General features: G+C 37.4%; 1 protein-coding gene and 1 long non-coding RNA gene across 3 annotated transcripts in view; one reads left to right on the forward strand and one right to left on the reverse strand.

Annotated features, from left to right (window-relative positions):
* Positions 1–68: 68 nt before the first annotated feature.
* On the forward strand, positions 69–15,714 carry LOC144071119 (uncharacterized). The gene is made up of 4 exons (XR_013299559.1): positions 69–212; positions 711–1,152; positions 15,141–15,218; positions 15,317–15,714. It is a non-coding gene; the product is annotated as an uncharacterized LOC144071119 (long non-coding RNA).
* Positions 15,573–27,821, reverse strand: part of LOC144071116 (transient receptor potential cation channel subfamily M member 1-like) — a 27,095-nt gene continuing 14,846 nt past the window's right edge. The window contains exons 9-27 of one of the 2 annotated variants that reach the window (XM_077595954.1): positions 26,390–26,462; positions 26,206–26,306; positions 25,664–25,840; positions 25,460–25,594; positions 25,343–25,393; positions 25,134–25,274; positions 24,587–24,616; positions 24,229–24,521; positions 23,402–23,630; positions 23,180–23,311; positions 21,606–21,734; positions 21,398–21,526; positions 20,616–20,867; positions 20,367–20,541; positions 19,366–19,386; positions 19,151–19,295; positions 17,860–18,065; positions 16,985–17,117; positions 15,573–16,888 (exon numbers count right to left, since the gene is read on the reverse strand). In XM_077595954.1, coding sequence (XP_077452080.1) covers positions 15,868–16,888; positions 16,985–17,117; positions 17,860–18,065; positions 19,151–19,295; positions 19,366–19,386; positions 20,367–20,541; positions 20,616–20,867; positions 21,398–21,526; positions 21,606–21,734; positions 23,180–23,311; positions 23,402–23,630; positions 24,229–24,521; positions 24,587–24,616; positions 25,134–25,274; positions 25,343–25,393; positions 25,460–25,594; positions 25,664–25,840; positions 26,206–26,306; positions 26,390–26,462 — 3,573 coding nt within the window. In that variant the 3' untranslated portion in view covers positions 15,573–15,867. Of the gene's footprint in view, positions 16,889–16,984; positions 17,118–17,859; positions 18,066–19,150; positions 19,296–19,365; positions 19,387–20,348; positions 20,542–20,615; positions 20,868–21,397; positions 21,527–21,605; positions 21,735–23,179; positions 23,312–23,401; positions 23,631–24,228; positions 24,522–24,586; positions 24,617–25,133; positions 25,275–25,342; positions 25,394–25,459; positions 25,595–25,663; positions 25,841–26,205; positions 26,307–26,389; positions 26,463–27,821 lie in introns of both variants that reach the window. The other variant, XM_077595953.1, reaches the window with a different exon arrangement.

Genomic DNA, 27,821 nt, shown 5'->3' on the forward strand with positions numbered 1-27,821 from the left:
AAACATTCATTGATTCAATCATTGTCCGTAGCGCTTTTCTCCGCAGGGGTCGCAGGGATGCTGGAGCCCACGCTGGCAACCCGGCCGGCCAACTATGGCTTGCCAGCCAGCCAATCGCAGGGCACGGAGACAACAACACGGTGATTAACTTCTAATGACTTCAGGTGGTGGGGCTAGCTAGGCACACTATATCTCAGACCTACGCCAGTAAGGTAAAACAATGATTATAACATTTATTTTGATGTCTTACGAGTGAGTTGCTTGTTATATTGAACAAGTGTGCGTTTATTTTCATGTCTTACGAGTTGCTTACTTATTATGGTGAACAAGTGTGTGTTTATTTTGAGCTCCGCTAAGCAAGCAAGGGTTGAGGTTAAACCTCAAGCTTAAATACTAATGTTATTTTGCTAAATGATGTATTGTGCAAGTATTCATAAAGACCGAGCGGTGTTCTTAACGCGGTGGTTACTGTTACAGGATTCCAACTGTCTTTTTTTGTGGAAATATCACGCTAATGAGCGATTAGCACGAGGCTAGCGCTAGCCGCGAGTGGCTAATCGCTACGCTAGCAGGGAGTCCACGTAGTGCTTCTAACTGTACTTTATTGTGGAGACTAAATGAACGTTAGTTAAGATAATGTTCTTACTCCTATGATTTTGTTTGTAAAAATACACTTATTTGGATTTTTGGACACTTTTTTTTACCCGCAGGTTTTTGGGGCACTTTTCTCCCCAGTGGAGTTTAGGACACTTTTTTTACCCGTGGAATTTTGGACACTTTTCTCCCCAGTGGAGTTTTGGAAAAAAATTCCCCCGTGGATGGCAGGGACGGCATGGACGGATGTTTTGGACACTTTTTTTCCCCAGTGGAGTTTTGGACACTTTTTTTACCCGGTGGAGTTTTGGACACTTTTTTACCCAGTGGAGTTTTGGACACTTTTACCTGTGGAATTTTGGACACTTCTCCCCAGCGGAGTTTTGGAATTTTTTTCCCCCCGCGGATGGCATGGACGGGCGGACGGCATCGATTTGACGGACGGCATCGATTTGACGGACGGCATCGATTTGACGGACGGCATCGATTTGACGGACGGCATCGATTTGACGGACGGCATCGATTTGACGGACGGCAGGGACGGACAGAGGGATCAAGGTGAGTGCAAAATTCAGCATACTTTGCTAAAAAATCTTAATGAAGTTATTGGAACATTTTCAAAGAAAAAAATCCGCAAATTTTTAACTGTAGCTTTTTTATTTTGCACTAAAAATACAAATCAACCATTATACCATTTGGAGTTAAACACGATGGGGAGAAATTAATTCATTTATAGCATTTTGAGTTGGCTCATTGAAAGCGGGTATAGTAAGGCTTTTTTCTTAAAAAAACGACATAGTATAGTAAAGCTTTTTTTCTTAAAAAACAACATGGAATAGTAAGGCTTTTTTATTGAAAAAAAAACGACATAGTATATATAGTAAGGCTTTTTTATTGAAAAAAAAAGACCATGTATAGTAAGGCTTTTTAATTAAAAAAAATGACCATGTATAGTAAGGCTTTTTTATTGAAAAAAAGGACCATGTATAGTAAGGCTTTTTTATTGAAAAAAACGACATAGTATAGTGAGGCTTTTTTCTCAAAAAACAACATAGTATAGTAAGGCTTTTTTCTTAAAAAAACCCACATGGTATAGTAAGGCTTTTTTATTGAAAAAAAAAACAACATAATATAGTAAGGCTTTTTTATTGAAAAAAAGACCATGTATAGTAAGGCTTTTTTATTGAAAAAAGGACATATTATAGTAAGGCTTTTTTCTTTAAAAAACAACAGTATAATAAGGCTTATTTCTTAAAAAACAACATAGTATAGTAAGGATTTTTTCTTAAAAAATGACATAGTATAGTAAGGCTTTTTGATTGAAAAAAAGGACCATGTATAGTAAGGCTTTTTTATTGAAAAAAACGACATAGTATAGTAAGACTTTTTTCTTAAAAAAACGACATAGTATAATAAGGCTTTTTTATTGAAAAAAACGACATAGTATAGTAAGGCTTTTTTCTTAAAAAACGACATGGTATAGTAAGGCTTTTTTATTGAAAAAAAACGACATAGTATAGTAAGGCTTTTTTATTGAAAAAAAGACCATGTATAGTAAGGCTTTTTTATTGAAAAAAAAGGACATATTATAGTAAGGCTTTTTTCTTAAAAAAACAACATAGTATAATAAGGCTTATTTCTTAAAAAACGACATGGTATAGTAAGGCTTTTTTTCGTAAAAAACGACATAGTATAGTAAGGCTTTTTGATTTAAAAAAAGGACCATATATAGTAAGGCTTTTTTATTGAAAAAAAAGACATAGTATAGTAAGGCTTTTTTATTGAAAAAAATGACATAGTATAGTAAGGCTTTTTTCTTAAAAAAACGACATAGTATAGTAAGGCTTTTTTATTGAAAAAAACGACATAGTATAGTAAGGCTTTTTTCTTAAAAAAACGACATGGTATAGTAAGGCTTTTTTATTGAAAAAAAACGACATAGTATAGTAAGGCTTTTTTATTGAAAAAAGGACATATTATAGTAAGGCTTTTTTCTTAAAAAAACAACATAGTATAATAAGGCTTTTTTCTTAAAAAACGACATAGTATGGTAAGGATTTTTTCTTAAAAAATGACATAGTATAGTAAGGCTTTTTTATTGAAAAAAACGACATAGTGTAGTAAGGCTTTTTTTATTGAAAAAAAAACGACATAGTATAGTAAGGCTTTTTTCTTAAAAAAACGACATAGTATAGTAAGGCTTTTTTCTCAAAAAACAACATAATATAGTAAGGCTTTTTTCTTAAAAAAAACGACATGGTATAGTAAGGCTTTTTTATTGAAAAAAAATGACATAGTATAGTAAGGCTTTTTTATTGAAAAAAAGGACATATTATAGTAAGGCTTTTTTCTTTAAAAAACAACATAGTATAAGGCTTTTTTCTTAAAAAACGACATAGTATAGTAAGGATTTTTTTCTTAAAAAATGACATAGTATAGTAAGGCTTTTTGATTGAAAAAAAGGACCATGTATAGTAAGGCTTTTTTTATTGGAAAAAAACGACATAGTATAGTAAGGCTTTTTTATTGAAAAAAACGACATAGTATAGTAAGGCTTTTTTCTTAAAAAAACGACATAGTATGGTAAGGCTTTTTTCTTAAGAAAACGACATGGTATAGTAAGGCTTTTTTAATTGAAAAAAAGGACATATTATAGTAAGGCTTTTTTCTTTAAAAAACAACATAGTATAATAAGGCTTATTTCTTAAAAAACGACATAGTATAGTAAGGATTTTTTCTTAAAAAATGACATAGTATAGTAAGGCTTTTTGATTGAAAAAAAGGACCATGTATAGTAAGGCTTTTTTATTGAAAAAAAAACGACATAGTATAGTAAGGCTTTTTTTCTCATAAAAACGACATAGTATAGTAAGGCTTTTTTTCGTAAAAAACGACATAGTATAGTAAGGCTTTTTTTTTCGTAAAAAACGACATAGTATAGTAAGGCTTTTTTTTCGTTAAAAACGACATAGTATAGTAAGGCTTTTTTTTCGTAAAAACGACATAGTATAGTAAGGCTTTTTTTCATAAAAAACGACATAGTATAGTAAGGCTTTTTTTCATAAAAAACGACATAGTATAGTAAGGCTTTTTTCGTAAAAAAGCGACATAGTATAGTAAGGCTTTTTTTTAAACGACATAGTATAGTAAGGCTTTTTTTCTCATAAAAACGACATAGTATAGTAAGGCTTTTTTTCGTAAAAAACGACATAGTATAGTAAGGCTTTTTTTTCGTAAAAACGACATAGTATAGTAAGGCTTTTTTTTCGTAAAAAACGACATAGTATAGTAAGGCTTTTTTCCCCAAAAAACGACATAATATATTAAGGCTTTTTTTTGTTAAAACGACATAGTATAGTAAGGCTTTTTTTTTCGTAAAAACGACATAGTATAGTAAGGCTTTTTTTTTTGTAAAAAACGACATAGTATAGTAAGGCTTTTTCCCCAAAAAACGACATAGTATATTAAGGCTTTTTTTTCGTTAAAACGATATAGTATAGTAAGGCTTTTTTTCTCATAAAAACGACATAGTATAGTAAGGCTTTTTTTCGTAAAAAACGACATAGTATAGTAAGGCTTTTTTTTCGTAAAAACGACATAGTATAGTAAGGCTTTTTTTCGTAAAAAACGACATAGTATAGTAAGGCTTTTTTCCCCAAAAAACGACATAGTATATTAAGGCTTTTTTTTTCGTTAAAACGACATAGTATAGTAAGGCTTTTTTTCTCATAAAAACGACATAGTATAGTAAGGCTTTTTTTCGTAAAAAACGACTTTGTATAGTAAGGCTTTTTTCGTAAAAAAGCGACATAGTATAGTAAGGCTTTTTTTAAAACGACATAGTATAGTAAGGCTTTTTTTTCGTAAAAACGACATAGTATAGTAAAGCTTTTTTTCGTAAAAAACGACATAGTATAGTAAGGCTTTTTTTGTAAAAAAGCGACAGTATAGTAAGGCTTTTTTTTAAACGACATAGTATAGTAAGGCTTTTTTTCGTAAAAAACGACATAGTATAGTAAGGCTTTTTTCGTAAAAAACGACCAAGTAGATTGGCTTTTTTCTTAAAAAAAAATAACAGAGTATAGTAAGGCTTTTTAGTAAAAAAACGACATGGTATAGTAAGGCTTTTTTTCGTAAAAAACGACATAGTATAGTAAAGCTTTTTTCCTAAAAAAACGACATAGTATATTAAGGCTTTTTTTTCGTTAAAACGACATAGTATAGTAAGGCTTTTTTTCTCATAAAAACGACATAGTATAGTAAGGCTTTTTTCGTAAAAAAGCGACATAGTATAGTAAGGCTTTTTTTCGTAAAAAACGACATAGTATAGTAAGGCTTTTTTTTTCGTAAAAACGACATAGTATAGTAAGGCTTTTTTTTTCGTAAAAACGACATAGTATAGTAAGGCTTTTTTTTTCGTAAAAAACGACATAGTATAGTAAGGCTTTTTTTCGTAAAAAACGACATAGTATAGTAAGGCTTTTTTTCATAAAAACGACTTAGTATAGTAAGGCTTTTTTTCGTAAAAAACGACATAGTATAGTAAGGCTTTTTTCCCCAAAAAACGACATAGTATATTAAGCCTTTTTTTTCGTTAAAACAACATAGTATAGTAAGGCTTTTTTCCCCCCAAAAAACGACATAGTATATTAAGGCTTTTTTTCTCATAAAAACGACATAGTATAGTAAGGCTTTTTTCGTAAAAAAGCGACATAGTATAGTAAGGCTTTTTTTCGTAAAAAACGACATAGTATAGTAAGGCTTTTTTTCTCATAAAAACGACATAGTATAGTAAGGCTTTTTTTCGTAAAAAACGACATAGTATAGTAAGGCTTTTTTTCGTAAAAAACGACATACTATAGTAAGGCTTTTTTTCGTAAAAAACGACATAGTATAGTAAGGCTTTTTTTCGTAAAAAACGACATAGTATAGTAAGGCTTTTTTTTCGTAAAAAACGACATAGTATAGTAAGGCTTTTTTTTCGTAAAAACGACTTAGTATAGTAAGGCTTTTTTTCGTAAAAAACGACATAGTATAGTAAGGCTTTTTTCCCCAAAAAACGACATAGTATATTAAGCCTTTTTTTTCGTTAAAACAACATAGTATAGTAAGGCTTTTTTCCCCCCAAAAAACGACATAGTATATTAAGGCTTTTTTTCTCATAAAAACGACATAGTATAGTAAGGCTTTTTTCGTAAAAAAGCGACATAGTATAGTAAGGCTTTTTTTCGTAAAAAACGACATAGTATAGTAAGGCTTTTTTTTTCGTAAAAACGACATAGTATAGTAAAGCTTTTTTTCGTAAAAAACGACATAGTATAGTAAGGCTTTTTTTGTAAAAAAGCGACAGTATAGTAAGGCTTTTTTTAAACGACATAGTATAGTAAGGCTTTTTTTCGTAAAAAACGACATAGTATAGTAAGGCTTTTTTCGTAAAAAACGACCAAGTAGATTGGCTTTTTTCTTAAAAAAAAAAAACAGAGTATAGTAAGGCTTTTTAGTAAAAAAACGACATAGTATAGTAAGGCTTTTTTTCGTAAAAAACGACATAGTATAGTAAAGCTTTTTTCCTAAAAAAACGACATAGTATATTAAGGCTTTTTTTTCGTTAAAACGACATAGTATAGTAAGGCTTTTTTTCTCATAAAAACGACATAGTATAGTAAGGCTTTTTTTTCGTAAAAACGACATAGTATAGTAAGGCTTTTTTTCGTAAAAAACGACATAGTATAGTAAGGTTTTTTTTCGTAAAAAACGACATAGTATAGTAAGGCTTTTTTTTCGTAAAAACGACTTAGTATAGTAAGGCTTTTTTTCGTAAAAAACGACATAGTATAGTAAGGCTTTTTTCCCCAAAAAACGACATAGTATATTAAGGCTTTTTTTTCGTTAAAACGACATAGTATAGTAAGGCTTTTTTTTCTCATAAAAACGACATAGTATAGTAAGGCTTTTTTTTTGTAAAAACGACATAGTATAGTAAGGCTTTTTTTTCGTAAAAAACGACATAGTATAGTAAGGCTTTTTTTTAAACGACAGTATAGTAAGGCTTTTTTTCTCATAAAAACGACATAGTATAGTAAGGCTTTTTTTTGTAAAAAACGACATAGTATAGTAAGGCTTTTTTCCCAAAAAAACGACATAGTATAGTAAGGCTTTTTTTTTCGTTAAAACGACATAGTATAGTAAGGCTTTTTTTCTCATAAAAACGACATAGTATAGTAAGGCTTTTTTCGTAAAAAACGACCAAGTAGATTGGCTTTTTTCTTTAAAAAAAACAACAGAGTATAGTAAGGCTTTTTAGTAAAAAAACGACATAGTATAGTAAGGCTTTTTTTCGTAAAAAACGACATAGTATAGTAAAGCTTTTTTCCTAAAAAAACGACATAGTATATTAAGGCTTTTTTTTCGTTAAAACGACATAGTATAGTAAGGCTTTTTTTTCTCATAAAAACGACATAGTATAGTAAGGCTTTTTTTCGTAAAAAACGACATAGTATAGTAAGGCTTTTTTTCCGTAAAAACGACATAGTATAGTAAGGCTTTTTTTCCGTAAAAAACGACATAGTATAGTAAGGCTTTTTTCCCCCCAAAAAACGACATAGTATATTAAGGCTTTTTTTCTCATAAAAACGACATAGTATAGTAAGGCTTTTTTCGTAAAAAAGCGACATAGTATAGTAAGGCTTTTTTTCGTAAAAAACGACATAGTATAGTAAGGCTTTTTTTTCGTAAAAACGACATAGTATAGTAAGGCTTTTTTTTGTAAAAAACGACATAGTATAGTAAGGCTTTTTTCCTAAAAAAACGACATAGTATAGTAAGGCTTTTTTCCTAAAAAAACGACATAGTATATTAAGGCTTTTTTTTCGTTAAAACGACATAGTATAGTAAGGCTTTTTTTCTCATAAAAACGACAGAGTATAGTAAGGCTTTTTTCGTAAAAAAGCGACATAGTATAGTAAGGCTTTTTTTTCGTAAAAAACGACATAGTATAGTAAGGCTTTTTTTCGTAAAAAACGACATAGTATAGTAAGGCTTTTTTTTTGTAAAAAACGACATAGTATAGTAAGGCTTTTTTTCTCATAAAAACGACATAGTATAGTAAGGCTTTTTTTCGTAAAAAACGACATAGTATAGTAAGGCTTTTTTTCCGTAAAAACGACATTGTATATTAAGGCTTTTTTTCTCATAAAAACGACATAGTATAGTAAGGCTTTTTTCGTAAAAAAGCGACATAGTATAGTAAGGCTTTTTTTCGTAAAAAACGACATAGTATAGTAAGGCTTTTTTTCGTAAAAAACGACATAGTATAGTAAGGCTTTTTTCGTAAAAAACGACCAAGTAGATTGGCTTTTTTCTTTAAAAAAAACAACAGAGTATAGTAAGGCTTTTTAGTAAAAAAACGACATAGTATAGTAAGGCTTTTTTTCGTAAAAAACGACATAGTATAGTAAAGCTTTTTTCCTAAAAAAACGACATAGTATATTAAGGCTTTTTTTTCGTTAAAACGACATAGTATAGTAAGGCTTTTTTTCTCATAAAAACGACATAGTATAGTAAGGCTTTTTTTCGTAAAAAACGACATAGTATAGTAAGGCTTTTTTTCCGTAAAAACGACATAGTATAGTAAGGCTTTTTTTCCGTAAAAAACGACATAGTATAGTAAGGCTTTTTTCCCCCAAAAAACGACATAGTATATTAAGGCTTTTTTTCTCATAAAAACGACATAGTATAGTAAGGCTTTTTTCGTAAAAAAGCGACATAGTATAGTAAGGCTTTTTTTCGTAAAAAACGACATAGTATAGTAAGGCTTTTTTTTTCGTAAAAACGACATAGTATAGTAAGGCTTTTTTTTGTAAAAAACGACATAGTATAGTAAGGCTTTTTTCCAAAAAAAACGACATAGTATATTAAGGCTTTTTTTTCGTTAAAACGACATAGTATAGTAAGGCTTTTTTTCTCATAAAAACGACATAGTATAGTAAGGCTTTTTTCGTAAAAAAGCGACATAGTATAGTAAGGCTTTTTTTTCGTAAAAAACGACATACTATAGTAAGGCTTTTTTTCGTAAAAAACGACATAGTATAGTAAGGCTTTTTTTCGTAAAAAACGACATAGTATAGTAAGGCTTTTTTTCGTAAAAACGACATAGTATAGTAAGGCTTTTTTTTCGTAAAAAACGACATAGTATAGTAAGGCTTTTTTCCCAAAAAAACGACATAGTATATTAAGGCTTTTTTTCCGTTAAAACGACATAGTATAGTAAGGCTTTTTTTCTCATAAAAACGACATAGTATAGTGAGCCTTTTTTTTCGTAAAAAACGACATAGTATTGTAAGGCTTTTTTTCGTAAAAAACGACATAGTATAGTAAGGCTTTTTTTCGTAAAAAACGACATAGTATAGTAAGGCTTTTTTTCGTAAAAAACGACATAGTATAGTAAGGCTTTTTTTTCGTAAAAAACGACATAGTATAGTAAGGCTTTTTTTTAAACGACAGTATAGTAAGGCTTTTTTTCTCATAAAAACGACATAGTATAGTAAGGCTTTTTTTTGGTAAAAAACGACATAGTATAGTAAGGCTTTTTTTCCCGTAAAAACGACATAGTATAGTAAGGCTTTTTTTCGTAAAAAACGACATAGTATAGTAAGGCTTTTTTCGTAAAAAACGACCAAGTAGATTGGCTTTTTTCTTTAAAAAAAATAACAGAGTATAGTAAGGCTTTTTAGTAAAAAAACGACATAGTATAGTAAGGCTTTTTTTCGTAAAAAACGACATAGTATAGTAAAGCTTTTTTCCTAAAAAAACGACATAGTATATTAAGGCTTTTTTTTCGTTAAAACGACATAGTATAGTAAGGCTTTTTTTCTCATAAAAACGACATAGTATAGTAAGGCTTTTTTCGTAAAAAACGACATAGTATAGTAAGGCTTTTTTTCGTAAAAAACGACATAGTATAGTAAGGCTTTTTTTTCGTAAAAAACGACATAGTATAGTAAGGCTTTTTTTTAAACGACAGTATAGTAAGGCTTTTTTCTCATAAAAACGACATAGTATAGTAAGGCTTTTTTCGTTAAAAAGCGACATAGTATAGTAAGGCTTTTTTTCGTAAAAAACGACATAGTATAGTAAGGCTTTTTTTTTCGTAAAAACGACATAGTATAGTAAGGCTTTTTTTTGTAAAAAACGACATAGTATAGTAAGGCTTTTTTCCTAAAAAACGACATAGTATATTAAGGCTTTTTTTTCGTTAAAACGACATAGTATAGTAAGGCTTTTTTTCTCATAAAAACGACATAGTATAGTAAGGCTTTTTTCCGTAAAAACAACATGGTATAGTAAGGCTTTTTTTTCGAAAAAAAACGACATAGTATAGTAAGGCTTTTTTTCCCAAAAAAACGACATAGTATATTAAGGCTTTTTTTCTCATAAAAACGACATAGTATAGTAAGGCTTTTTTCGTAAAAAAGCGACATAGTATAGTAAGGCTTTTTTTTCGTAAAAAACGACATACTATAGTAAGGCTTTTTTTCGTAAAAAACGACATAGTATAGTAAGGCTTTTTTTCGTAAAAAACGACATAGTATAGTAAGGCTTTTTTCGTAAAAAACGACCAAGTAGATTGGCTTTTTTCTTTAAAAAAAACAACAGAGTATAGTAAGGCTTTTTAGTAAAAAAACGACATAGTATAGTAAGGCTTTTTTTCGTAAAAAACGACATAGTATAGTAAAGCTTTTTTCCTAAAAAAACGACATAGTATATTAAGGCTTTTTTTTCGTTAAAACGACATAGTATAGTAAGGCTTTTTTTCTCATAAAAACGACATAGTATAGTAAGGCTTTTTTTCGTAAAAAACGACATAGTATAGTAAGGCTTTTTTTCCGTAAAAACGACATAGTATAGTAAGGCTTTTTTTCCGTAAAAAACGACATAGTATAGTAAGGCTTTTTTCCCCCAAAAAACGACATAGTATAGTAAGGCTTTTTTCGTAAAAAAGCGACATAGTATAGTAAGGCTTTTTTTCGTAAAAAACGACATAGTATAGTAAGGCTTTTTTTTTCGTAAAAACGACATAGTATAGTAAGGCTTTTTTTTGTAAAAAACGACATAGTATAGTAAGGCTTTTTTCCTAAAAAAACGACATAGTATATTAAGGCTTTTTTTTCGTTAAAACGACATAGTATAGTAAGGCTTTTTTTCTCATAAAAACGACATAGTATAGTAAGGCTTTTTTCGTAAAAAAGCGACATAGTATAGTAAGGCTTTTTTTTCGTAAAAAACGACATAGTATAGTAAGGCTTTTTTTCGTAAAAAACGACATAGTATAGTAAGGCTTTTTTTTGGTAAAAAACGACATAGTATAGTAAGGCTTTTTTTCTCATAAAAACGACATAGTATAGTAAGGCTTTTTTTCGTAATAAACGACATAGTATAGTAAGGCTTTTTTTCCGTAAAAACGACATTGTATAGTAAGGCTTTTTTCCCCCCAAAAAACGACATAGTATATTAAGGCTTTTTTTCTCATAAAAACGACATAGTATAGTAAGGCTTTTTTCGTAAAAAAGCGACATAGTATAGTAAGGCTTTTTTTCGTAAAAAACGACATAGTATAGTAAGGCTTTTTTTTTCGTTAAAAACGACATAGTATAGTAAGGCTTTTTTTTGTAAAAAACGACATAGTATAGTAAGGCTTTTTTCCTAAAAAAACGACATAGTATATTAAGGCTTTTTTTTCGTTAAAACGACATAGTATAGTAAGGCTTTTTTCTCATAAAAACGACATAGTATAGTAAGGCTTTTTTCGTAAAAAAGCGACATAGTATAGTAAGGCTTTTTTTTCGTAAAAAACGACATACTATAGTAAGGCTTTTTTTTCGTAAAAAACGACATAGTATAGTAAGGCTTTTTTTCGTAAAAAACGACATAGTATAGTAAGGCTTTTTTTTCGTAAAAAACGACATAGTATAGTAAGGCTTTTTTCCCAAAAAAACGACATAGTATATTAAGGCTTTTTTTCCGTTAAAACGACATAGTATAGTAAGGCTTTTTTTCTCATAAAAACGACATAGTATAGTAAGCCTTTTTTTTCGTAAAAAACGACATAGTATTGTAAGGCTTTTTTTCGTAAAAAACGACATAGTATAGTAAGGCTTTTTTTCGTAAAAAACGACATAGTATAGTAAGGCTTTTTTTCGTAAAAAACGACATAGTATAGTAAGGCTTTTTTTTCGTAAAAAACGACATAGTATAGTAAGGCTTTTTTTTAAACGACAGTATAGTAAGGCTTTTTTTCTCATAAAAACGACATAGTATAGTAAGGCTTTTTTCGTTAAAAAGCGACATAGTATAGTAAGGCTTTTTTTTCGTAAAAAACGACATACTATAGTAAGGCTTTTTTTCGTAAAAAACGACATAGTATAGTAAGGCTTTTTTTCGTAAAAAACGACATAGTATAGTAAGGCTTTTTTTCGTAAAAACGACATAGTATAGTAAGGCTTTTTTTTCGTAAAAAACGACATAGTATAGTAAGGCTTTTTTCCCAAAAAAACGACATAGTATATTAAGGCTTTTTTTCCGTTAAAACGACATAGTATAGTAAGGCTTTTTTTCTCATAAAAACGACATAGTATAGTAAGCCTTTTTTTTCGTAAAAAACGTCATAGTATTGTAAGGCTTTTTTTCGTAAAAAACGACATAGTATAGTAAGGCTTTTTTTCGTAAAAAACGACATAGTATAGTAAGGCTTTTTTTCGTAAAAAACGACATAGCATAGTAAGGCTTTTTTTTCGTAAAAAACGACATAGTATAGTAAGGCTTTTTTTTAAACGACAGTATAGTAAGGCTTTTTTTCTCATAAAAACGACATAGTATAGTAAGGCTTTTTTTCGTAAAAAACGACATAGTATAGTAAGGCTTTTTTTCGTAAAAAACGACACAGTATAGTAAGGCTTTTTTTTGGTAAAAAACGACATAGTATAGTAAGGCTTTTTTTCCCGTAAAAACGACATAGTATAGTAAGGCTTTTTTTCGTAAAAAACGACATAGTATAGTAAGGCTTTTTTTCGTAAAAAACGACCAAGTAGATTGGCTTTTTTCTTTAAAAAAAATAACAGAGTATAGTAAGGCTTTTTAGTAAAAAAACGACATAGTATAGTAAGGCTTTTTTTTCGTAAAAAACGACATAGTATAGTAAAGCTTTTTTCCTAAAAAAACGACATAGTATAGTAAGGCTTTTTTTCTCATAAAAACGACATAGTATAGTAAGGCTTTTTTTCGTAAAAAACGACATAGTATAGTAAGGCTTTTTTTCCCCCAAAAAACGACATAGTATAGTAAGGCTTTTTTTTGGTAAAAAACGACATAGTATAGTAAGGCTTTTTTTCCCCCAAAAAACGACATAGTATATTAAGGCTTTTTTTTCTCATAAAAACGACATAGTATAGTAAGGCTTTTTTCGTAAAAAAGCGACATAGTATAGTAAGGCTTTTTTTTCGTAAAAAACGACATACTATAGTAAGGCTTTTTTTCGTAAAAAACGACATAGTATAGTAAGGCTTTTTTTCGTAAAAACGACATAGTATAGTAAGGCTTTTTTTTCGTAAAAAACGACATAGTATAGTAAGGCTTTTTTCCCAAAAAAACGACATAGTATATTAAGGCTTTTTTTCCGTTAAAACGACATAGTATAGTAAGGCTTTTTTTCTCATAAAAACGACATAGTATAGTAAGCCTTTTTTTTCGTAAAAAACGACATAGTATTGTAAGGCTTTTTTTCGTAAAAAACGACATAGTATAGTAAGGCTTTTTTTCGTAAAAAACGACATAGTATAGTAAGGCTTTTTTTCGTAAAAAACGACATAGTATAGTAAGGCTTTTTTTTCGTAAAAAACGACATAGTATAGTAAGGCTTTTTTTTAAACGACAGTATAGTAAGGCTTTTTTTCTCATAAAAACGACATAGTATAGTAAGGCTTTTTTCGTAAAAAAGCGACATAGTATAGTAAGGCTTTTTTTTCGTAAAAAACGACATAGTATAGTAAGGCTTTTTTTCGTAAAAAACGACATAGTATAGTAAGGCTTTTTTTCGTAAAAAACGACATAGTATAGTAAGGCTTTTTTTCGTAAAAACGACATAGTATAGTAAGGCTTTTTTTTCGTAAAAAAAGACATAGTATAGTAAGGCTTTTTTCCCAAAAAAACGACATAGTATATTAAGGCTTTTTTTCCGTTAAAACGACATAGTATAGTAAGGCTTTTTTTCTCATAAAAACGACATAGTATAGTAAGCCTTTTTTTTCGTAAAAAACGACATAGTATTGTAAGGCTTTTTTTCGTAAAAAACGACATAGTATAGTAAGGCTTTTTTTCGTAAAAAACGACATAGTATAGTAAGGCTTTTTTTCGTAAAAAACGACATAGTATAGTAAGGCTTTTTTTTCGTAAAAAACGACATAGTATAGTAAGGCTTTTTTTTAAACGACAGTATAGTAAGGCTTTTTTTCTCATAAAAACGACATAGTATAGTAAGGCTTTTTTTCGTAAAAAACGACATAGTATAGTAAGGCTTTTTTTCGTAAAAAACGACATAGTATAGTAAGGCTTTTTTTCGTAAAAAACGACACAGTATAGTAAGGCTTTTTTTTGGTAAAAAACGACATAGTATAGTAAGGCTTTTTTTCCCGTAAAAACGACATAGTATAGTAAGGCTTTTTTTCGTAAAAAACGACATAGTATAGTAAGGCTTTTTTTCGTAAAAAACGACCAAGTAGATTGGCTTTTTTCTTTAAAAAAAATAAGAGTATAGTAAGGCTTTTTAGTAAAAAAACGACATAGTATAGTAAGGCTTTTTTTTCGTAAAAAACGACATAGTATAGTAAAGCTTTTTTCCTAAAAAAACGACATAGTATAGTAAGGCTTTTTTTCTCATAAAAACGACATAGTATAGTAAGGCTTTTTTTCGTAAAAAACGACATAGTATAGTAAGGCTTTTTTTCCCCCAAAAAACGACATAGTATAGTAAGGCTTTTTTTTTGTAAAAAACGACATAGTATAGTAAGGCTTTTTTTCCCCCAAAAAACGACATAGTATATTAAGGCTTTTTTTTCTCATAAAAACGACATAGTATAGTAAGGCTTTTTTCGTAAAAAAGCGACATAGTATAGTAAGGCTTTTTTTCGTAAAAAACGACATAGTATAGTAAGGCTTTTTTTTCGTAAAAACGACATAGTATAGTAAGGCTTTTTTTCGTAAAAAACAACATAGTATAGTAAGGCTTTTTTCCTAAAAAAACGACAGTATATTAAGGCTTTTTTTTAAACGACATAGTATAGTAAGGCTTTTTTCGTAAAAAAAACGACCATGTAGACGAGTATAGCTTTTTTCTTAAAAAAACAACACAGTATAGTAAGACTTTTCTCTGTAAAAAACAAAATAGTAGTTGGGCTTTTTTTTTCCAACACCGCCCGCAGCATGAGGCAGACTTGCGGGCACATCCTTACCCATCTGTAAGTCCGACTGTCGTTTGATTCACGGCGTCCTATCAGGAGTTGGTGGAAGAGCTTGCTGACCGGCCGCAGGAACAGTCAAGACAGAAGCATGTCGTCCCTGTCTTCGTCCTACAAGTATGCAAACCGAGTCGCGACCGCAAAGATATTAGCATCGCAAAATGTTGTCATTTTGATCTGGAAGCGCTGAGAAAATTGTCTTTGTGTCATGTTAGACGAATTGGACAATGAGGAGAACGTGATGCAGCCGACTGACGCCGACTCGGCAGCTAAAGACAGGCCTGGCCTCACCCCGTAACCGCCGTCGGTTAGACCTGTGTCTCGCCCCCCGGCAAACTTGCACGACGGCGACCGCCATAAAGACATCACCACGTGGTACTTCGACGGCCGGCAATGGAGCTGCCTACGCTTCTGCAACGCCAATTGCTGCTGGAACAGGAACTGCTAGGCCAGTGAGGAGGACTGCCACCATTTTATGACTTTTCTTCAGATTTTTATTGCTCACCTGCTGTTTACACACAGAAAACATGAAAAATAATGCTCCAAATGGTCATTACAAAACATGTCATGAGCTAAAACAAGATATTAAATGTTCTCCTATATTTCTGTCAAATTGTACTTTTACTATTGCCTCTTTACTTTACTTGAATTACAAAACTTTAACATTTTAACTTGTCCAAATTTGTATGTTGCAACTATTTCACTTTTCACCAACATTTCTTGACTGAAATTCCATTTCAGTACTGCTGTCCTCCAACATGGTTCCTCACATTCCTGCCTTCTTTCCCAGTTCTTGGGCTCCTTCCCCCACATCCATCTTGTCTTCTCCATCCACGTCCAGGAGATCCCTCTCGCTGCTACACGCTCTCCTGTTGACCAGCGCGCCTCTGGCTTTACCTCCATCTTTTGCGTTCCAACTCCGAGACCTGTGCGAGGGCAGGTAGGCGTCCTCCACCACGTTCAGGAATCGTGCGCCATCCGACAGGTTCCGCTTCACCCTGGTCTTGGGTTCTTCTCCCGGGAGCTCTTCCCGCCTTCCCGGGGGAACCGGATCTTCAGCCCCATCCACTTCCGCTTGGTCCGGCCCGTAGATCACGCCGCTGGCGGTTCTTCTCTTAGCGAGCGGCGACGCCCGTCCCGGGTCCTCGCCGCGGACGTTCCGTAACGATTTGGTCCTTTTCGGCGAAGAAGAGGACGTGACTTCGGTTTCTTGCGGTTCGTCGGGAGGCCCGATGACGGCGGTGCTCATGCTCCTCCTCTTGGTCAAAGACGACGCTTCTTCGGCCGGGTAGTGTCTCAGCGATTTGGTCCGTTTGGGCGGCGAGGACGGTTTGAGCCGGTTCTTGTCGGCGATCGGATCCAGCAGCCTCGAGGTCCGCGGCGGCTCGTCGTGGCCGGGCGCCGTGGACGCCCGCTTGGATTCGCACGGAGATATGAGGATGTCCACGCGGGAGTCGGGGGCGTTCCTCGGCGGTTCTTCGGCGTCCTTCTGCCTGCCGGCAAACTCCTCCATGTCCATGTGGAAGCGGTAGAGGCTGTAGCCGTCGGCGCTGTTGATGCTGCCCTGGCGGACCAGGGCGGAGGAGGGGTCGCAGAGCGAGGAATTGCGCGAGTGGCTTCTGGTCAGCTCCAGACGCTCAACCCCCGCCAGCTTCTCCAGAGCCAGCGCCATGCGGCCGTGGATCTCCTCCAGTTGGGCCAGGCGTAGATCCACCGTTTGCAGGGAGGCCTTCATGGTGTTCTCCCGCTCGTTCACCTCCTCCAGGCGCATGGACATGTTCTCCACTCTGTGAAAAGCACCAGAGGGGTTTGTATGGTCAGTCAGGTGGCTTTTTTTAATAAAAAAATTTTAGAACAAACACCAGAAAACGGCTTGGGCTCACCTTTCCGAGGTGACCTTGATGCGTTCGTCGCTGGACGACTGCTGCTCGTCTTCCTTTTCCCGGAAATATTCCTCCACGCATTGCTCTTCAAACTCGTACAGATTTTTCAGCTCCTCCGGATTGAGTCTTAGTTCTATCAGGAGGGAAACAGCAAGTACAAAACCATAAACAGTCATACCTCTACTTACGAAGGCCTCTACCTACGAAATGTTCAGGTTACAAATTTTTTTATATGCAAATGACTGGAGATACGAAAAAGATCCAAGTTACGAACTCCCCTAAAATGTAAATGTATTTCCTCATTCGTTTTTTTTTTTTTTTAAATATTGTCGCGGATGCATTGGACGAATGAGAGAATTTACATATAAAGTACACCTCTACTTACGAAATGTTCAGGTTACGAATTTTTTTATATGCAAATGACTGGAGGTACGAAAAAGATCCAAGTTACAAAATCCCCCAAAATGTAAATGTATTTCCTCATTCGTTTTTTTTTTTTTTTTAAATATTGTCGCGGATGCATTGGACGAACAAGAGAATTTACATATAAAGTACACCTCTACTTACGAAATGTTCAGGTTACGATTTTTTTTTTATATGCAAATGACTGGAGATACGAAAAAGATCCAAGTTACAAAATCCCCCAAAATGTAAATGTATTTCCTCATTCGTTTTTTTTTTTTTTTAAATATTGTCGCGGATGCATTGGACGAACGAGAGAATTTACATATAAAGTACACCTCTACTTACGAAATGTTCACATCACGGAAAAAGTGATGTAATCAATGAATTTGTAAGTCGAGGCACGAGTGTTTTTGGATGGGAAATGGTCCCACAAGTTGAGAAAAAGATCGAAAAGAGCGTGAGGAACTCACTGAGGCCCCGGTCCTTCTCGTCCAGTTCTCCATCTTGTCTCCTCCTGGCGCAGCGTCGGAAGAGTCTGCTGAAGAGGATGTAGAGGTGGCTGAAGATGATGAGCGGCGGCGGCAGGATGGGCCGGTCGTGAAAGGTCATGATCAGCTGGTAGCGCTGGAACTTCCACACCTGGTTGGAGATGGACTTGACTTCGAAGAAGGTGTTGCTGCGAAAAGTAGGGTCACGGGGTCAAGTTCTTGATCCATATTTCTTAGAATCTAAAACCACAAATCAAGGGCTGAAATCAAGTACTTTAAAAGAAACCCAGTGTGTTGGTTGAAAAATAAAAGTTGGAATATTACCGCGGAACAGAAATAGGAATAAAAGTGCACAGAAATCATTTGAAATTCTACCTGGATAAATGTACGCAAACCATCCATTATTAAAGCCTCAAGAGTTAAAGGAAACGACGTAACGAGAACCCAACCAAGACAGATCGTCATACGACCGCTCGTCATACAATTTTCTCGTCTTACGACGGAAATTTCGATCGAATAATTCGGCCGAGATGCGATCAAAATTTCGTGATACGACCAAGCCAGGTGGTGCATCTCTTTTGTGTATAAAATATATCTACGAGCACTGGGTAATCAGACACAGGGGGAAGCGGCAAGTTCCAAACAACTCTTGATGCGTTCGTTTTGAAGACCCCGGCGGAACGTAGGGGTGGGGTCAACCCGTAGAACCAAGGTCAAAAAGACTCAAACAAAATTAGAATTCAGTTTTGTGTCAAGTTACATTAAACGTTGACTGTCTGTATATATTAATCCAAGTTCATTTCAATTTGTTTGTTCGTTTACGAGTACCGTGAATAAAGTCCCGCCCCCCGAACACCTCCCCCCGCCTCCGTGTGTGTCGTTGCCTTCCCCTCCACGAAACGCATCTAATTTTACTTCTATTAAACACATTTTATTACTATTAAACCTCTCGTTATTTATTACTTTGTCAATATATGGCGAATTAGAAGAAATAAAACATTTTTTCCAATCCAATATCCTGTTTTTGGTGTTTACTTTCAGAGGGCTGGAACAAATTCATTTGTTTTCAATTCATTTCAATGGGAAACGTCCGCTCGAGTGACGCGAATGTCGTCATATGATCTCAGTCTCGGAACGGATGACCATCGTATGTCGAGGTACCACTGTATGAGTAAGTCAAATAGAGAGTACTTTGTTTTTGCCCTCAAATACCGTGACATTGTGAAAACCTGAAAAATCTGAAAGGGCTTCGCTATGGTGTAAAAGTACTCACTTGAAAACGGCAATGAGGAGGTTGACCAGTAGGATGTTAGCCACCAGAAGGTAACAGGCCATAATGGCAGGAGTCAGCCAAGCGCCGGGGATGCACGGCGGCAACTTCTTCCCGTCTTCGTCGTACAAATGCTCCCCGCACGGAGCTGTCCGAGGCAACGGGGCAAAGGTCACTCCTAACGGTTAACATTGAACGGCGTCGGAGAGGCTACTCACGGTTGATTTCCATGGCGTAGACTGGAGAGGAAAATTCAAGGAGACACGGCGGAGGAAAATTAAAAAGCAATCAATTGGATGTGCACGTCAACCTTCTGTCACGATCAAGAGCTGCTCTCCCATTAGCCGCTCGGCAAAAAACAACGAAGACCGTCTTTGTTGGGTTTATTCTAGGATGTTTCTATATGTTTTGTAAGCATTTTTAATAGGTACCGTATTTTCACGACTATTCGGCGCATCGTATTTTTAGCCGCAGTGTCAATAACGAGTGCTCTTTCTGTATTTTACACACACAAAGGACGCACCGTTTTAAAGACGCAGCCAGGCATGGGATATATATATTATTTATGGATGAATATCGAACCGTAATAGCGCTGGCTACGGAAGCAGCCCCAGACGCTATTTCCGCTGCGCAGTGACTGCTGGGATATATAGTAGTCATTTTGTCAATACACCCAGGTTTTGATGTTCATCCATATATAATATGCGTCTAAAAAAACGGTGCGTCCTTTGTGTGTCTAAAATACAGAAATAGCACTCGTTACTGACACTGCGCCTTTAAATACGATGCGCCGAATAGTCGTGAAAATACGGTACATTAAATGTTTTCAGTATGTCGTGACTAAATAGAGAGAAGAGTATACCGCTCGTCAAGAATACTTTTGAACGAAGCCGCGTTACGAGTGATTTCTCCTTGCAAGTTGTAATCAGTCTATGTCAACGACGTCTTCCCATTTAATTAAACATGACTAATAATGATTAAATGGTATTAATGATTATTCCATCAGTCTTCACCCTGACAGAAGAGCTACGGACAAAATAACTGCAGGCAGACGATCGCGCTTGTGAGAGCACGACGGCGCCGATTGGAAACGTAATAAAAACAAAAAACGGGTGTCATCGTCGACATTTTCAAAAACAAGGTCAATCAAAGGTCACGATGAAGCGATCGTCTGCCCAGGTTTCAGGAAACGGAATCTTACTATGAATTCGAGTCTTACGGTCTATCGAGTCGGCAAAAACCTCTCCATAGATCATCCAGTAGGGCATATAGAAAATGTTGCGAGCCAGGCGCCACGTGGGCTCCTCGTCGGGGTGAAGGATGGCTTGGCGGGCCACGCCGAAGCTCATGAGGACCACCAACATGATGACCACAAAGTACATCATGTCGATCATCTGCCACGAGAACCGCATAATCCACAGTGAGCCACGTGACCACCATGCCACCACGCCGCCTCATCCATACGTACCATCTTTCCGATCATCATGACGTACGGCCCCAGGTACTTGTTGACCCCAAAGATGTCCAGGACGCGGATGTACCAGAAGATGATGTCTATGCAGTAGATGACCCTTCCGTAGCCCATGTAGGGCTCCCTCTGCAGCCTCAGCATGAGGCCCAGGAGGAAGGTGATGATGGCCACCAGGTCGGTGATGTTCCAGTACTCTTCCAACCACACGCTGATCTTCTGTTTCAGCTTGCCGGGCTCGGACATCAAGATCTGCGGATGGCATGACTCCGTTTTTAAATACATCGCATTCATTTTCAAGCACTGACATTCCGTTACGACAAATACGCTAACACATGCAGACATGTTCGTATGTACCGTTGTTCGTAACTCGAATGTTCGTAAGTAGGGGAGCGTCTGTACACCCCAACTTCAATGTGTAGTTTTCTAGGAATCATCAAAATATGAATGGAATATATTCCCATTGCCACATTGTCTTGCGCTATGGCGTTTCGTCTTTGTCACTATGCAGTTTCGAGCATGTCAAGTTCAATTTATGCGCATATAAGCCGTACCCTCGATTCAGTCATCATTTTTTTGAGCGACAAATACGCGTGTAAGCGAGAAAATACGGTAAGCAATGGGTACGAAAGAAAACGCTCTCAAATGATTCCATTTCAGTCCAAATTTGAAATGGATCCATTTGAACTGGGACCAGAGCGCTCCCGTTTCAAACAGATTGGATGCCCAATGGCGTTGATGGCGCCGAAATGTGAACTTTCAAAGCAGCGAATGAGGCTTACCTGTCGGATCTTCTCACTGCCGAGCGTTAAGATGTAAGCGATAACGGTCCACTCTTGCAAGGACGGCCATCGTTCCATCTTGACCAAGATGATGTAGTTGTACAACATGAGGTAAGCCAAGTAGCAGATCTGATAGAGAAAAAACATCTCTTGATGAGTTGCCTTCAACGTTCCCGATCCCCAAAAAGGCCCATTTGAAAGAATTTACCGTGTTGAACCAAAACTTGGTGAAGGGGGCGTCGTAAAATTCAAATAATCTTTTGCCGATGGGTATTTTGCGGACGTCGGCGTTGCCTTCCTCCTCGTCCCCTTTCCGCGACGTGGCGTCGTTGGGCTCCTGGAACAAATAACAAATTACCACAGGATTTTTTCACATAACGTTTGTGCAGGACGGCTAATGTTCAATTCGAGTTTGATTGCTATCAACTGGGAAATTCAAATCCATATCAACAGTGGTTACAATCAATGTTCCCTCTATTTTTTCCCTGCGCCCTGAGATCGGCTGGCCTCTGGCCCAGAGTCAGCTGGGATAAGCTCCAGCACCCCCCGCGACCCTCATGAGGATGAAGCGGTTCGGAAAATAAGATGAACTTTAGCTTTGCTGCGTGTTGTTCAGAGAACTTTCTTCGTTTTCATTTGATTTATTTAAAAAGGGACAGCACATATTAATGAAAATATTTATGTTCATGAACATATATAAATATGTAAGATTGTAACCGAGGGCTAATATCCATCTTTAGCCCCTTGTGTAGGTTGAAGACAAACGATAAGACGTACTAGACACACAAACACACACGTAGCAAAGTTTTAGACAGTTCTAACCCAAATTCGCCGCTTGTTCTTCTATTTGCACATACTCCGACAGCCATTCCATCTTAAACGAACCGCATTTCTTTGGTATTCTGACTCTTTTCGCCATGATAAAGCCTTGGCAGCAGCTACACCGAACCGTTAGCTATAGATGCTAACCAGTATCAGACGCACATGCGCAGAACGCGTACCTAACGCAGCCAATCACCGTCGTTGACATTTACTCTAACGCGGAAGTAAACACACGTGACGTGAACCGCATCATATCATTGGCTGGACACAGTGTTCGTCATATCTCTAGTCAGGCTGTCACTCTGAGTTGCGTTGCAAAATGGGACAGAAAAAAATAATAATGTGTTTATTTATTCATTTTTTTACAATCAAAGTTGGATTTTATTTGTGCGCTGCATTTTTATGCTATGCGCGGAGAACACAAGAGTAGTGCGCAATTGCGAATGCGCGAAGTTTAGAGGGAAGAATAAAGGGTGGATAACGTAAAATAAAGGCTAATATGAGGATTTGCAAAAAGTCACATTAGGAAATAGATCAGGGGTCGGGAACCTTTTTGACGAAGAGAGCCACAAACAACTCATATTTTCCAATGTTATTCCTTGTGAGCCATACTACAAATTTACATACATGTAAACGAGTGCCTTTTCATTTTTTTTGTAATTTCACCACTTTTAAAGTGGAAAAAAATGAATATTTTTTAAAAGATTCTTATGCTGTTGCTAATCAATGAGGATGCATTCCAGAAGTCTACTGCAAAAAAATGAAGATTAAAGCAAAATAAAGAAGATTAAATCAGTTCTAAATGTAATATCTCAGTTCTGTCACCAGTGATTTCCATATTTTAGCTCACAGGTTAGCGAAGAGCCAGATGCACCCACCAAAAGAGCCACATGTGGCTCCCGAGCCATAGGTTCCCTACCCCTGAAATAGGTGATGGCAGAAAATTATATTAATGGAGACCTTGCTGGATTTAGCGTCATCATCTTTGTCTTTGCCCTCTTCCTTAGCCGCAGGCGCAATGTAGGCCACCTCGTCCCCGAGACGGAAATCCAGCAGAAGAATCAGAGGAGGAAAGATGATTCCCAAGATGACCTGGAATTTGGCAAGAGCGAGAGAGTGAGAGAGAGAGAGAGATATATGGGCGTTTTGCTCCACCCTAAACCCACGCGCGGGGCGGAGCACCTTGAGTCCAGGGTTCTTGCCCACGCGCAAGCAGCCCATCCACATGTCGGTCAGGAGCATCTGGCTGCAGGTGTGCGCGATAAAGTCGCGTTGCTTGGCGGCCACGGCCAGCTTCAGACACGTGGAGTTGCTCCAGTTGACCAGCTCGTAGGTCAGCAGCTTCATGGCCACCTGCTCGTCGTGCTTGTACGACTGGTCCAGAAGTTCGTAGGCCAGCTGACCGAACTCCCTGTCGGCGGCGAGCGCACAAATACGTCACGTATCATTTGGCCCGAATATAAGACGTTTTTTTTTGCATTGAAATAAGACTGAAAAAACGGTCATCTTAAATTCGGGGTCTTGACATTATACCAGTTCACAAAGCTAGGTGGTGCTAGATATCTTTAAAGTGAATGCTGAACAATTTGATGGTTATTGCAGTTATTGCATTTGGCCTGAATATAAGACGGAGTTTTTTGCATTGAAATAAGACTGAAAAAGTGTCGGTCGTCTTAAATTCGGGGTCTTGACATTATATGTAGCGTGCAAGAACTATATATCCCAGCAGTCACTGCGCACCGGAAACCGGAAAAAGAGTCTGGGGCTGATTCCGGTAGCCAGCGCTATTGCGATTAGATATTCATAGATAATATATAATATGTATGCGTCTAAAAAAACGGTGCATCCTTTGTGTTTAAAATACAGAAATAGCACTCGATACTGACACTGCGCCTTTAAATGCGATGCGCCATATAGTCGTGAAAATACGGTATATCTATTAATAAACCTATCAGAACGTTTCCCAAAAAAGCGTGCACGCCCCGTCTCAGAATTGATCGGACACCCACTTGGAGTTGTTCTCCAGATCTTGGGAGATGTCGTCCACCAGCTCGCTCTCCGAGCATTCGTGGGCCATGGCCTTGAAGAGTTTGCAGGCCACCAGCGCCTTGGCCATGGCCTCTTCTCCACGCTGCCACAGGAAGAGCGACATCTTCTGGCGCTTCATCAGCACCGCCCACAGCATCAGCTCGTGGAAGGGAAACTTGAAGCGGCACACCTCCGGGTCGTCCACGTCCACCTCCACCTCTTCCTCCTTCTTCTTCTTGGCCTTTTTCTTGCCTTTCGCCCGCGGTTCGTCATCCTAGCGAGGAGGAGACAACGTCACGGGGGTCTTCTTTCCTACGTTTGCCGGCGAAGAGGCCTCACCTCCATCCCGAGAAGCTTCAGCGCTTTGGGCTGAGAAGAAGAGAAGCGCAAAAGCGGTTAATTTCACGAATTTCCTCGCCAAAACGACGAACAAAAGCTTTTGGATGGATTAAGCCAGGGTCGGGCAAACTTTTCGGCCCGGGGGCCACATTGACTTTAAAAATTTGACAGACGGGCCGGGTTAGCACAAGATACGATACATAAGAAAAAACTGCATCCGTTAAGAGTACATATGAAACCCATTTCAATGGAAAACGTCCGCTCGAGTTACGAGAATCTCGTCATACGAGCTCAGTTCCGGAACGGATTAAGCTCGTATCTCGAGGTACCACTGTATTCTCAAGTAGCTCCCACACACATTTACATACTTTTACTAGGCTAGTGCGCCATCTATCGGGGAAACGAGAGTATTGCAAGAAAATGAATGAGGTCATTGATTTTTTTCTATAATGTGGACAACGTCGGCGGGCCGGATTAAAAAGCCTAACGGGCCGTATATGGCCCGCGGGCCGTAGTTTGCCCATGTCTGGATTAAGCCCATGCGTACCCTTTTCAGTCCATATAGAGTGTTGTAGAGGTTGCGAAAAGCCTTTCTGGTATACTTGCTGCGGTAAGCCCCGCCCATCAGGTATTCCAGGACCAGGCCGATGTCGATCAAGGTGATCTGGTAATCCGGGGGGAGGTTCCCCTAAGGGCGGACAAAAAAAATGTGAAGACGAAGCCGAGCCACGTCGGACGGAAGGATCCAACTGTCACCTTTTTGACGTCTCGGACCACGGCGTGCAGAGTGTTGGCGGGACCCAGTTTCTGCCACGAGAACACGGACGTGACCGAGCCGCGAGGGTCGCACGGCGAACGAGCGGGTAACGTTACCGTGTTGTACAACTCCTCCAGTCTGGGAATGGTGAGGAAGTGGTGAATGTTGACCCCGTTCTCCAAAAGCAGCTTAACAAAGTCCACTCGGTCCAGAACCAGAGCGTCCATCATGGCCTGCTCCAGAGAATTCACCTGACCAAAAAAACCAAAACACCAATGAATGGGTTCTGATTGGCTCCGTCTCCAAACGGATGTTTTTACCCAACGAATCAGCTCCAATTTACGCGGATCCGTTTCTTCGGGAGGTTCCGGTTTAGCCTTCCCTTTGCCTTTCCCTTTCTTGCCCCGGTTTTTATTGCGAGAGGCGGTGGACGGACTCCTCTGCTTCTCCTGGGCCGGGACCACCGCCGTCGTCGTGCTGGCGATGGCGCCGGCGGGCTGACGGGGCGAGAACAAGCATACGTAGTTCCGTCGTACTCGTGCAGGGTCGCTTGGTCGTGTGACATGCTAGTGTTTGATTTATTAACGATTGCATGTTGAGAATGTACAACGAGTTTGGATTGGATGTGTTTATCGGTGTTCGATTGTGATCCCTTGATCCATATGGCAAGTGTGTGGCATGTTAAAGAATATCGGTATTCGATTATTGATGTCTTAGCAAATAGCTTGAGGCACGGGAGATTTTTAGTCATTACAGTAAAGTTGGATTGAAGAAACAACAACGGATCACTGTTTTGATTATTTCTCCGTGTTTTAAGATTAAATGCAGGCTGTAACAGTCGCTTGGCGTGCATGTTACTCACGGGTAAATTATGCCCATAGACAAAGATGTGATTGCGAGCGATGTCCACTCGGTTCCAAGCCAACGCCAAACTGAGCTGGTCGGCTGCCGCAGCGTTGGTGCCTGATTAGGGGAAGAAAAAAAAGGGCGACTGACGGGAGTCCAATCGGCGTCTTGCCGACTTGTTATTTGGGTCGTCACGGTACCTTTTAACAAGGCCGTAAGAATGGCCATTTCGATGTCTTGCTGACCTTCCGAACCCATTCGGAAAACGGTGATCTGTTTTGGCGAGGAGGAAGCAAAGGCCATTGGAGAACAATGATGGATGCCAGCCCGACCAACCCGAGTCTGACACCCTTGCGACTATGCTAACGCTAAGCTAACCATCCACGACCCTTGAACGATAAGTGGTTCAGAAAATGAATGAATATGTAAAATGAGGTTGGGAGTGAAAATGAAGTGCTTAAGTTTTTGGAAAATTTGGTCAACGTAGGAACTAAGCGTCCCGCCACTTAGTGTTTTTCGGCGTTCCTTTTAGCCAGCTGCTCACTAGGGAGGTGGGGGGGGGGGGGGATCCATTTAGGATAAAGAGATTATCCCACGGCACCAGACAGTCATTCACCTTTAGTTCACTTTTAAACCAAAAGCTCCAATTTTGCTCGTCTGGGTCAAACTGCAAAACAAGTTATGATGGTGATCATCTATCGCTTTGTATGTTAAGTTGCTTAGGCCATCTAATACGGGTTTAGAGGATGCCGGATCTCGCTCCATACGGTTATGATAGCACTTTGAGAGGAGTCCGAACCAGGATTACCAAGATGGACCTTCCATCTGTGAAGCACGGCGCATGCTAACCGCGACCTAACGAGGAAAGAGCTAGCCGTTCCGTCTTTCCGGTCCAAATGTACGCGGCTTAGAGCCGTCATGTGACTTTATTCCGGCCTTTGATGGAATCAACAAGCGGAGAAAAACACTTTGGGGATTAAAGCACTTTTCCCTCTTAGCGCTTTTTGCGTGTCTTCCGAGTGTCGCCACTTTGCGACCTTTGGCCCCACGCGCCGGGACGACCGTCGAACCATGGGCGGATTATTCCACGAGCGGCGGGGATTACAGACGCTCCCCTACTTACGAACGAGTTAGGTTCCGAGGGATTGTTCATAAATTGAATTTGTTCATAAGTTGATTCAGTGCTATATTTTGTATTATAATTTATGTTTAAGGCCTATATAAGGATATTGAAGGTTTATATAAGTGCATTTGTATGTTTAAGGCTTGTATAAGTAACCTGCATTGGTTTGTACTGAAAAAAAACATTTAACGAACGATCGTCGAACGATTCAAGTTGTATGCAACGCTCACCGTTTTCTCACCCGCATCAAGCATCTTTATTATTGCCACTTTGGTTTCAAATGAAATGGCTTGCCTCTTCCTTGCACTACCACCCTCACTAGAAGCCTTTCGCTTTTCACCAACCATATTGAATAATGGATGCACGAGATATTTAATGATACAAATGTTCTTTGCGCACTGGAGACACGTTCATGCACTTACGCACTACAACGAAGTGAGCAGAGGAAGGTGGATGCTGGGTGAGCTGAGCTCTCACAGCGCCAGGCGTCGGTATTAGCGGCGGAAAGA

The sequence above is a fragment of the Stigmatopora argus genome, chromosome 3 (genome assembly GCF_051989625.1).
Source record: "Stigmatopora argus isolate UIUO_Sarg chromosome 3, RoL_Sarg_1.0, whole genome shotgun sequence".
NCBI classification, from domain to species: domain Eukaryota; kingdom Metazoa; phylum Chordata; class Actinopteri; order Syngnathiformes; family Syngnathidae; genus Stigmatopora; species Stigmatopora argus.